Source organism: Palaemon carinicauda, chromosome 8, assembly GCF_036898095.1.
Source record: "Palaemon carinicauda isolate YSFRI2023 chromosome 8, ASM3689809v2, whole genome shotgun sequence".
Classification (NCBI taxonomy): Eukaryota; Metazoa; Arthropoda; class Malacostraca; order Decapoda; family Palaemonidae; genus Palaemon; species Palaemon carinicauda.
Window position 1 is genome coordinate 174,258,832 of NC_090732.1, and position 12,500 is coordinate 174,271,331.

At 37.0% G+C, this 12,500-nt stretch overlaps 1 protein-coding gene across 1 annotated transcript; it reads left to right on the plus strand.

Annotated features, from left to right (window-relative positions):
- Positions 1-692: 692 nt before the first annotated feature.
- On the plus strand, positions 693-8,896 carry LOC137645574 (uncharacterized). Its single transcript, XM_068378374.1, has 7 exons — positions 693-1,202; positions 1,886-2,042; positions 2,358-2,933; positions 4,263-6,455; positions 6,939-7,511; positions 7,646-7,668; positions 8,780-8,896. The coding sequence occupies exons 1-7, from the start codon at positions 693-695 to the stop codon at positions 8,894-8,896; spliced, it is 4,149 nt and encodes a 1,382-aa protein (XP_068234475.1).
- The last annotated feature ends 3,604 nt before the right edge of the window (positions 8,897-12,500 follow it).

Sequence of the window (12,500 nt, forward strand, 5' to 3'; positions counted from 1 at the left end):
GAGAGAGAGAGAGAGAGAGAGAGAGAGAGAGAGAGTGCTTTCATGTTAGATATGAAGTTTGAGAGAGAGAGAGAGAGAGAGAGAGAGAGAGAGAGAGAGAGAGGTGCCTGGTTTCATGTTAGATATGAAGTTAGAGAGAGAGAGAGAGAGAGAGAGAGAGAGAGAGAGAGAGAGAGGAGAGAGAGAGAGAGAGAGAGAGAGAGAGAGAGAGAGAGAGAGAGTTACAATGATTTTGGCTGTCTCGTAGACTTTTTAGTCCATCCTCGGAGACCACTTGCTGTTAGGTAAAGTGAATTAATTTAAATGTTTAGAGAATTTTTATGATGATGTATAACTTACTCTTGAATTCGTTTAATGTGTTACTGTTTACTTTATCCGCTGGAAGTCTATTCCATGTATTTAGTAATTTGTATGTAAAGAAATTACTACATTCAGAGAGAGAGAGAGAGAGGTTTCTTTCTTTATTTGGTTTAAATATCGAGTTATATTTTTCTTACATGTATTTAGTATTAATTCAGATTAGATAGAAAAAACCTAGATTTTGTGAAACTCTATTCTATGACACTGTCCTTTATTCCATACTAGATTTATTGCTAACGAGCATACTCTGTTTATCTTTAAGACCCTTAAAAAGATATAAATCTTCGAGATTTATGGAAAACTTAAAGTTTTTTCTATCTTTTACGGCACTCATGTTTCATCATAATGGTCTCCAGTCTATACATGTCAAATTAAATTCTCCAGCAGGGTCTCTGAGCCTAAGAGGGCCTTCGAAAAAGGCATCAGGTTTCTTGTTAATCGACTCCAGAAACGAAAGGAAAATAATTCCTACGAGTTATACAGATAACATAGAAAACGGCACACGAACTATTGACAGGCTGGATGACATAGAAAACGGGACTCATAGAAAAGGGGATTCGGAAGATGACAATTCGACTACCAACGGAGTGAAACAGGTGCTGGATGACATAGAAAACGGGATTCAGGAGATGATAACAACCCTGAATGAGAAGAAATTTGGAAAAATCGCTTCCAGGTCTTCACATTATCTCATCCAGACCAACTGTAGAGGCTTCGGAGGGTCAATAGAAGGTTCGTTTCAACAAATAATGGATGAGGTTTTCCAGAGAATTATTGACGTGCTTCTAAGAGTTGCATCGCTGCCAGCAGGCGACCCATTGGAGAGTCAATACTTAAATGATGTGAGTTATTATTTTTTAACCTTTTCTCCGTTAGTAAATATAATTTTGTTGAATAAGTACTAAAAGAAAATTAGGTTTGTGTATGCCCATGATCAGCAAAGCTGTACTAGTCAGGGCCACCCATACTAGGTTTGTTTGGTGTGAGCAGTCAGACGAAAATCTCCCACCATAACCAATCCACAGTAGCCAGTGTTTTGGTGAAAACTGGCATGTCTTTGGCCTTTGTCCTGCAGTGAACTAGATACGGGTGCAATTGTTGTTGTTGCTGTTTTTCCAAGTACCACAGAGGGTATTAATCTCAGCAGAGATTGTCCTAGATAACGATATGGAATCTTTATCGAAGGCTAATTTCATACTACGTTGAATAATAATATACATGACCCGTCAAAATTGACTTTTAATATTTAGATAGATATGCACATACACAGATTCAACCCATCCCGTCCCGCCTTTTACAACCCGTTGGTTCAGCAATTTGTGCGATAGTGTGGTTTGTGAGTATACCTCTCAGGGTAACCCCTTCCACCAGGATATGACTGCTCGCTCACCACCCTGAGTGTGACAGCAAAGAAATATATATATGCATATACATATTTAGTCAGACCTTTGCTCTTTATTATATAGGAGAGATGCCCACATAGATGTAAATTCCAATTCCTTATAATCCAGGAACATCTTTCCAGATTATGTGCTTCACCTATATCCTGCGCGTCGTCTCCCATTCGCTCCAAGAAGGGACGATTAAGCCAACCAGTCATGAGGCCAACAGTACCATTGAAAATTCCAAGGAGGTTATCAATGCTATCAGTGATACTCATTACATCATCAATGGAACGAAAAGTAAGAGTTTGATGGTGAAGTAAAGCTAGGTGGGATTGATTACTCTAATGAATTGAGTATTTCAAAACTAAAATAAAATGTTTGCTATTTTCATAAGCTTTTGCTCCCTCTCCGTCATTGTTGCAATAACTTATCAATATTACTAGTCCATTACAGCGTAACTATACGGAATTATAATCTTTTACACAGGCAGCATGAAATACCTTTATATATCACTTCAGAGTAATATTATTCAAACATAGAAAGCAATATAAACAACATTTATAGTAGAAAGGAAAAGAAAAAAAGCTGATAATATTGACCTGGTATCTCCAGCAGAGGCAACAACCACATCGACGACTGTCGGCCACATTCAAAAACATATTCAAGATCTAAAGAAGAAGAAAGAAGAAGTTCTGCAGAAAATCAAGGAGAAGGAGAAGAGATTAGAGGCTTTAGAGAACACGAACCAAATGCTTCAAAGCATAAAAGCAACGCTGCTTCAAAACAAAGAAAGAAATAAAAGGGAAGTCAATTTCACAATTAGTATCGTGGACGGCGAGGAACTGATGATATCGCCTTATTGTGGGTTAAACGCTAACGATTCCATCACAAGCACCAGAGCAGGCATCCTGCTAACAGTCATTAGTGACTACATATCGGCTATCGACGGGACCCTCGATCAAATTACCTGCTATTCAGACTTACTGGAGCTGCTTCAACTGATGGCGGAGAACGGAACCTACATCATCAGTGAGTCTTTGGTGGAGGAGATTAGTAACTATATTGATGGAGCAAGTTCCGTAATCCTGAATGTCACTGATAACGAACGACAAGAGTTGGCGGCTTTGCAAAATCAGGTTGAAATGCTTGATAGATATATTGGAGAAGCTGAATCATCCATGGTCTCAAGTATGTATTTGCTCAAGTTCTTCTCTTACAAGAAGTATATATTTGTAAGTATGTATTTATATGTGTATATATATATATATATATATATATATATATATATATATATATATATATATATATATATATATATATATATTATATATATATGTTTGTGTGTGTGCAAGCATGCCTCTACTTGATTATATATCTCCTTGCATAAATATAGAGAGCAACATACATGGAACAAGTATTTTATGAACTTCTAATATTTGGTCGTAATTCCACATAATATGAGTGACCCCTGTATGACATATTTACAAAGTTCAAGGTCAAACACAAATACTACCACTCCTTCATGTACTGATTGACAGTTTGATATTAAGATTGATATTCCACCAAATAATAATAATAATAACAATAATAATAATGATAATAATAATAATAATAATAATAATAACAATAATAATAATAACAATATAATAATACTTTTTGGTGTCGTGGATAGCCTGGTATTTACATCTCATTTAGAGATACTCCTAATAGCTAATATACTAGCGTTGCTGTGTTAAAAGTTAGCTAGGCCTATTTGAGTTTTATATCTGCTAATTAGAGTTAATTTGAAATCTTTGAAAGCTTTCCCAAACTTCGTTTTATAAATTAATGGTATATACCACTCGGTGGTTTTATATGATTGAGTTAATTAACGCTTACACTTTTAACATCTCAAGTTTTAAGTTGTTCCAATATTCTATCATGAAAAAGTTTGGATGAATAATTTCATTCAGGTTTGGTTGATTTTGCCATTTCAATTATTTATTCTTAGTGTTTACCATTTTCCTGCAAATTTTCCATTTTTAACTCTCCCCAAAGAACTAAGTTTTCCAAACGAATACAAGCCTGAAGCTTGAAGCATATGGAAAGAACACCAAACAAATATGATTTTCTAGAATAAATCAACTTGGGTCTCGTATAATTCCTAAACAATATTTTTAAACATCTTCAAGACAGCTTACTGACTAATGTGTCTTTCTACCAAGTGCTAAGAAATGATTCAATTGGAATTGAAACCCTTGTGTAGAAATATCTTTATTGGTTTGCAACCCTCCCCACCCCCCACCCCACTATTTTCCTAAGAAGTAATTGAAAAGAATGCTTCCGAATATCACTATAAATCTTCAGACTTCAATAAGTATATCAAATCAATACCTCAAAAATCACAGCCGATCTTCTTTGATAGAGAAGTTTTCACTCAATGTCCTGCAGATAACGTTCTATCCTACTGCCATGATGTGAATTTCCTATAATCCAAACACTATGGTTTTACAACAACATACTATATATATACTCCAGATACCAGTGGTATGGAAACAACTTCTGCCCAGGCCACCACCAGGATAGTAGTAACATCACAACCAACAATTGCTAGTCCACGCAATACCAGTCATATGAATACCGCAGATCCCCCAACTTTTACCCTTGGCACCTTCATGGTGGAGAAAACACCTGCTTCTGTAACTGCGACCTGGACCACCACCCCTGTTCCCATAACCAATAACTTAAGCACCATCAGGCCCGAGAGTACTACGGCCACCACTGTAGGCTCAGCTACTACTAGGTCTGTGACATCCATTTCACAAACATTATCTGGCCCTGTCACCTCAATGACAAAATTAACTACAACATACACAACTGCTACCCCTGTCCGAGCTTCAAAAAAGGAAACACCTGCTCCAGCAACTGTCTCCTGGACCACAACCCCAGACTCTACCAAGCCTGAGAATACCAGGGAGATCGATCTAGCTGCCTCAATTACTGATAAGATTGAGACAACCATTTCGCCAACATCAATTGTCCCTTCCACATCTGTTACTCATGTTGTCACCATACCAGAGACAACAGCTTCAACTGCAACCGGGGCTACCACCCCTTTCCTGAAAAGCACAATAGCTGCCTCAGGTACTACTACTGGTTCTATGGTATCTCTCTCACCAACATTGAAAGCACCTGCGACCACCAGGCCAGAGGCAATAACAGTTGGTCAAAACACCACTCGGCTAGATACCACCCTTGGACCAACAAAGACTTCACTGAAGAACAATATAACTGAGACTGAGGCAATGACAGATCCAATAACAGTTGGTCAAAACACCTCTCGGCTTGATACCACCCCTGGACCAACAAAGACCTCACTGAACAACACTACACCTGAGACAGAGGCAATGACAGAACCAATAGCTGTTGGTCAAAACACCACTTGGCTAGATACCACCCCTGGACCAACAAAGACCTCACTGAACAACACTACAACTGAGACAGGGGCAATGACAGAACTAATAACTGTTGGTCAAAACACCGCTCGGCTAGATACCACCCCTGGACCAACAAAGACCTCACTGAACAACACTACAACTGAGACAGAGGCAATAACAGAGCCAATAACTGTTGGTCAAAACACCACTCGGCTAGATACCACCTCTGGACCAACAAGGACCTCACCGAACAACACTACAACTGAGACAGAGGCAATGACAGAGCCAGTAACTGTTGGTCAAAACACCACTCGACTAGATACCACCTCGGGACCAACAAAGACCTTACTGAACAACACTACAACTGAGACAGAGGCAATGACAGAGCCAATAACTGTTGGTCAAAACACCACTCTGCTAGATACCACCTCTGGACCAACAAAGACCTCACTGAACAACACTACAACTGAGACAGAGGCAATGACAGAACCAATAACTGTTGGTCAAAACACCACATGGCTAGATACCACCCCTGGACCAACAAAGACCTCACTGAACAACACTACAACTGAGACAGAGGCAATGGTAGAGCTTATAACTGTTGGTCAAAACACCACTAGGCTAGATACCACCTCTGGACCAACAAAGACCTTACTGAACAACACTACAACTGAGACAGAGGCAATGACAGAACCAATAACCGTTGGTCAAACCACCACAAGGCTAGATACCACCCCTGGACCAACAAAGACCTCACTGAACAAAACTACAACTGAGACAAAGGCAATGACAGAGCCAATAACTGTTGGTCAAAACACCACTCGGCTAGATACCACCTCTGGACCAACAAAGACCTCACTGAACAACACTACAACTGAGACAGGGGCAATGACAGAGCCAATAACTGTTGGTCAAAACACCACTCGGTTAGATACCATCTATGGACCAACGAAGACCTCACTGAACAACACTACAAGTGAAACAGAGGCAATGGCAGAGCCAATAACAGTTGGTCAAAACACCACTCGGCTAGATACCACCCCTGGACCAACAATGACCTCACTGAACAACACTACAACTGAGACAGAGGCAATGGAAGAGCCAGTAACAGTTGGTCAAAACACCACTCGGCTAGATACCACCTCTGGACCAATAAAGACCTCACTGAACAACACTACAACTGAGACAGAGGCAATGACAGAGCCAATAACTGTTGGTCAAAACACCACTCGGCTAGATACTACCCCTGGACCAACAAAGACCTCACTGAACAACACTACAACTGAGTCACCAGGTGAGATAGCATTCATTGCTATAGATACCACTATGCAAATTGAATATCTGTTTTGTCACTCTGATTCTAAATGCATTGAGTAGTATGCTGTATCTTATAGATTTCATTGCAGCAATATAACTTTGAACTTTTTGCGTTTTGTAACTTATTATGTGCTAAAAATATTCAGATTTTCTTATCAAACCATATACTCCATTGATGGTATCACAAGAATCAAACATTATCAAATACAGTGATCATATTTTCCCAATATATTCTTTTTTCAAGTAATATTTTTTTATTGATCTGCATTTTTTATGGATCATTTAAATGCTAGATTAACATTAATATAGTTTTGCCAATAGCATTATATCATCAATTATTATAATTCTTATCGTTTGTTTCTTGAAGTATTAAAGATTCTCAACATTGAAAAGCTAATATTTTCTAAAATGTTTGGGAATGAATCTAAAAGATTATATTTCATATTGGGGCTTCTCCCAGATACTGAAACCGAACAAGACCATCTGAGCAACCCGAGCAAGGAAATCGAAGCACTTGAGATACAAATAAATAAAATCATCAATATGATAAGTCTCTTGGAAAGAGTAAGAAGTGCATTGGAGAGATTGAAACAAGCAATTCAACCAAGGAGTTCCAGAAGAAAGCGACGAATCAGGACTACGTTCAGAAGAAAACGACAGAGCGCTACCTTTACTCTAAATGCTGTTGACTCCAACGGAGAGATAACCATCTCCCCATTTTGCAACTATGAGAATTACGCTGCCACGCCAGTTGATGTCCTTTACCATGTCACTGACTTACTAAACGATACTGTATATGAAAAAGGAGAGGATGAACTCATTTGCCTTGGAGATCTTCTGGAGTCTTTGACCGAAGGCGTCCTGGGAGGGCAAATGAATGTTAGCGTTACAGTGGTAGTTTCAGTCATTAAGGCCATTGATACTGCAAAAGAAACTATTTTTGGAGAGATTACTATGCACAAAACAGCGCTTTCGGAAGCTCAAAAGCTAGTGACAGAGCTTCACAATGAGATAGACTCGCTTGAGGGAAAAGGTAGTGTTAAGACCAGAACTCACTTGTGCATTGCAGTTTTTTATAATATTGATGTTATTGAGATATTCAAAATACAGTAAAGCTGTCGAAATATCTTATCCATTTTTAAAATTTCGTATATTTTATGTCCACAGAACCAGAACAACAACACATAAAGGTAAGGGTGAAGGCAAACGCTGACAATATTTCAGTAATAGTGTACTCACACACACACACACACACACACATACCAACTGTTATCGGCTCTGTCATTGCCTCGGTCTTAGTTGCAGTGTTGTGGGCTTGTTTGTGTACAGACAGAAGGTTAGGGAATATTTACAAATAGTATCATGTTGAATTATATATCGACTTGAATAAGTATTTTCTTCATTTTCGTACTATATTCTAAGCTATAGCTGAATTAAAAAATCAGAATACAAGAATACAAGTAGTCGAGATTTGGCGTTTCTTTTTGGCATACATATATTAAACATCAACACAATAAAATATTTAGAAAAGAATATTTATTCCGTTCTTGGTTCTAGCTTCTAATAGCATAAAGTTAGTTTAAGCATCAATTAATTTATATTTTATTTCAAGTAAACACGAACAAATACACAATACATAATTTGATGAAATTAGACAATAAGAAAAAATACGAGTATGATAAAGTCACATCAGATTTGATGAAGAATTGTGCAAAAATAGATAGGCACTGCACATCACAAGCAACTGGCTATCCTTTGATGAATCTAGCCAATGAATCTTCCATAGATTTTGTCAATCAATGGAAAGCGAAGATGACAGAAAAGCCTACATGGCTGAGAACTATGAAGCCTGAAGTGGGAGATGGGGAATGGAGAAGTATTGAATTAAAAGCTCAAGATAGAGACGTCTGGCGAAATCTAATCAAGGCCCTTTGCGTCAATAGCCGTAGGAGATGATGATGATGACAAAGTCGAAAATACTGATTCGATATAGTTACTATATATGTTCAATTACTTTATCTTGGTTTGACACACTTACTGCACTGTTAAGTAGGATATTCTAGCACCATTAAAATTCTGGAATATTTGGATATGCATGATTTCATTTAAACGATGAAAGGTGACTAATTCATATTTTCTCGTGTTATTACAGCTAGGTATACATCTTCGGGTCGTCCAAATCGCCCGAAACGTATAGTGAAGAAATTCACAAAAGAAGGTGGACTACTTTTTCCATTTATTCATAACTGATAAAAGACTGATTAACTTTTGCTTGTGTGTATATCTTCATACTCAACGCAGCGAAAACTGGTCGATAGAATAAGTGCCCTCCCCTATCAGCCATTTTTTGCTGCATTGAGTGTAGAGGAGTCTTCCTCCTTAAAAATGGCCGATAGAATCAGGTCCCCTCCTCGATAAGCCATTTCTTGCTGCATTCATTGTAGAAAAGTCTTACTTAAAAACGTCGTATAGAATCAGGTGCCCTACCCAATCAGCTATTTTTTGCTGCACTAGATGTAGAGGAGTCTTCCTTAAAAACACCCAATAGAATCAGGCCCACTCTCTTATCAGACATTTTTCTCTACATTGAGTTTAGAGGAGTCTTCCTTTAAAAACGCCCGATAGAATAGGTGCCCTCCCCTATCAGCCATTTTCCACTGCATTGAGCGTAGACGAGTCTTCCTTAAAAATGCCTGATAGAATCAGGTGCCCTCCCTTATCAGCCATTTTTCGCTGCATTGAGTGTAGAAGAGCCTTCTTCAAAAACTCTCGATAGAATCAGGTGGCCTCCCCTATCAGCCTTTTTTCGCTGCATTGAGTGTAGAGGATCTTTCTTTAAAAACTCCGATAGAATCAGGTGCCCTCCCCTATCTGCCATTTTTCGTTGCATTGAGTGTAGAGGAATCTTCCTTAGAAATGCCCGATAGAATCGGGTGCCCTCCCCTATCAGCCATTCTTTGCTACATTGAGTGTAGTGGTGTCTTCCTTAAAAACGCCTGATAGAACAGGTGCCCACCCCTATCAGCCATTTTTCGCTGCATTGAGTGTAGAGGAGTCTTCTTTAAAAGCGCCCGATAGAACCAGGTGCCCTCCATTATCAGCCATTTTTAGCTGCATTGAGTGTAGAGAAGTCTTCTTTTAAAGCTCCCGATAGAAAAGGTGCCCTCCCCAATCAACCATTTTTCGCTGCTTTGAGTGTAGAAGAGCCTTCTTTAAAAACTCCTGATAGAATCAGGTACCCTCCCCTATCAGCCATTCTTCGCTGCATTGAGTGTAGAGGAATCTTTCTTACCTTTGTTTTTTCTTTCTTCATATGATGAAAAATTAAGATACTGCAATTATATTTGTGCATATTTATCTTTAGCACAACTAAATTGGGATTAAATTTCCAGCTTATTTGTATGCTTATTACGTTTTATGTGGTTTTATACTTGCTCTTACATACGAATATTTATGTAAACAGTACTGTATATATATATATATATATATATATATATATATATATATATATATATATATATATATATATATATATATATATATATATATATATGTGTGTGTGTGTGTGTGTGTGTAGGTATATATTTATAGTACATATGTACTTAGACATACATACATACATATATATATATATATATATATATATATATATATATATATATATATATATATATATATATATATACATACTGTACATATACACACATGCATTATATCAGTTCTGTATACAATTGATTTACATTGATGAAATTAACATTAGAGTTCTGCACTGTAACTTTTTTATGAATATCTGTAATCCATAAACACCAGACAATAAATATCATATAATACTTTTTAATTCCTTTATATATTACATAATATGTTGAACATTCAATACATTGCATAAACTCAGACATTTTTGGATGAATTTGAACCATTTTTATCATAATCATTAATTATATATCTTGTAGTAAAATAAATTTGTGTTAATTTCTATAGAATTCATTATTCCATCTCATTTAAAATTATATGGCATTCATTTACATGAAGTAAGTCACCCTACATTTAAATTCTAATTGTCTTTCTTTTAGTGAGTCGTATAAATATTCATAGTTTGCATAATTAATTAAGAGTAGAGTTAAATATATTCTCATTATTTTACTCAGTAATTACTGCTGAATAACTCTCAGTACGTGCTATAAAGTACTTAAGTTATGTCCTGACTAGTGTAAGGTAATTCATTTAAAATAAAATTAAATAAACGTTGTAAGATACAACAGAAGCCTTAATTAAGCAATATACTGTATTTGGTACTATTTCACAATATAGACTTAAATACTCAAGTGATTATTACAATTTGGTAATCATTTGGTGCAGTAATAGTTCAGAAAGTATTTGTTGAGAGAGACAATTTTAAACTCTGTTTCCCTACATATTCTCAATACAGCAACAACAACAAATACTTTCGTTTATAGTCCACTGCAGAACAAAGGCCTTAGACAAGACCTAATCCATGTCTGGGGTTAGGCCAGTTTTCATCACCACGCTGGACACTGTGGATTGGTGATGGTGGAAACTTTAGTCTGATTACTCAAAGAAAACCAACCTAGTATGGGTAGTCCATACTATTACAGCTTTGTTGATCATGGCGATACACAAACCCTTTCACTGCGTTCAGGTATCCATGCCCCACTCAGAAAGGGAAATTCTCAATACCTACTGTATTATTGAATATTTTCAAGTACAGTTCAGTCAATTATTATGCCATGTATTTATCACCTACTTAAAACGTTTAACCAATGAGGGAGGTTTACTCAAACGTTTGCTCGCCTTAGCCAATCATATGACTCCTGTGTTTTGTGTTTTGTCTGCTAGGTGGTGACATATACTCAATACCTATTATTAAATATTTCCAATTATAGTTCATTCAATTGCTCTGTCCCGTATTTATCTCCTTCTTACTTTAAACGTTTAACCAATGAGGGAGATTTACTCAAACGTTGGCTCGCCTTAGCCAATCATATGACTCCTGTTTTGTGTTTTGTCTGCTAGGTGGTGACATATTCTTGATACCTATTATTAAATATTTCCAAGTACAGTTCAGTCAATTGCTCTGTCCTGTATTTATCACCTAATTACTTAAAACGTCTAACCAATGAGGGAGGCTTACTCAAACGTTTGTTCGCCTTAGCCAATCATATGACTCCTGTGTTTTGTGTTTTGTCTGCTAGGTGGTTACATATTCTCACTACCTATTATTGAATATTTCCAAGTACAGTTCAGTTAATTATTCTACCATGTTTTTATCACCTACTTTAAACGTTTAACCAATGATGGAGGTTTACTCAAACCTTTGTTCGCCTTAGCCAATCATCTGACTCCTGTGTTTTGAGTTTCGCCTGCTAGGTTACATAATCACAATACCTATTATTGAATATTTCCAATTATAGTACAGTCAATTATTCTGTCCTGTATTTATCACCTACTTAAAACGTTTAACCAATGATGGAGGTTTACTCAAACCTTTGTTCGCCTTAGCCAAGCATCTGACTCCTGTGTTTTGTGTTTTGTCTGCTATGTGGTGACATTCTTAATACCTATTATTAAATATTTCCAATTATAGTTCAGTCAATTGCTCTGTCCTGTGTTTATCACCTAATTACTTGAAACGTTTAACCAATGAGGGAGGTTTACTCAAACGTTTGCTCGCCTTCGCCAATCATATGACTCCTGTGTTTTGTGATTTCTCCGCTAGGTGGTGCTACTGTCCAGTGATTTTAGGATCCTTGACTTAGGGATAGCAATGTAGCATTAGTCTTTTTTTACCCGTGTAACTGACAAGTGCTTGTGTTGATTTGCCAACCAGGAATACCATTTATGAAAATGAAAACAATTCAGTGAATAGTCAGATGTTAAATATAATTTATATTTTAGGTATTATAATAGTAAGAAAGGAACACACATTTAGGTTATGGTGTGGGGTTTAGCATATTGTAGTGGAATATTACAAAGTAAAATTAGTTGAAACGAGAGAGGCACCCAG

Excerpts from the sequence above, each read along its gene's own strand:
- LOC137645574 (XM_068378374.1), top strand. The coding sequence starts at position 693 with ATGTTTCATCATAATGGTCTCCAGTCTATACATGTCAAATTAAATTCT. Across the intron at positions 2,043-2,357 it reads CATCATCAATGGAACGAAAA|CAGAGGCAACAACCACATCG; the intron begins GTAAGAGTTTGA and ends TGGTATCTCCAG. Across the intron at positions 2,934-4,262 it reads TGAATCATCCATGGTCTCAA|ATACCAGTGGTATGGAAACA; the intron begins GTATGTATTTGC and ends TATATACTCCAG.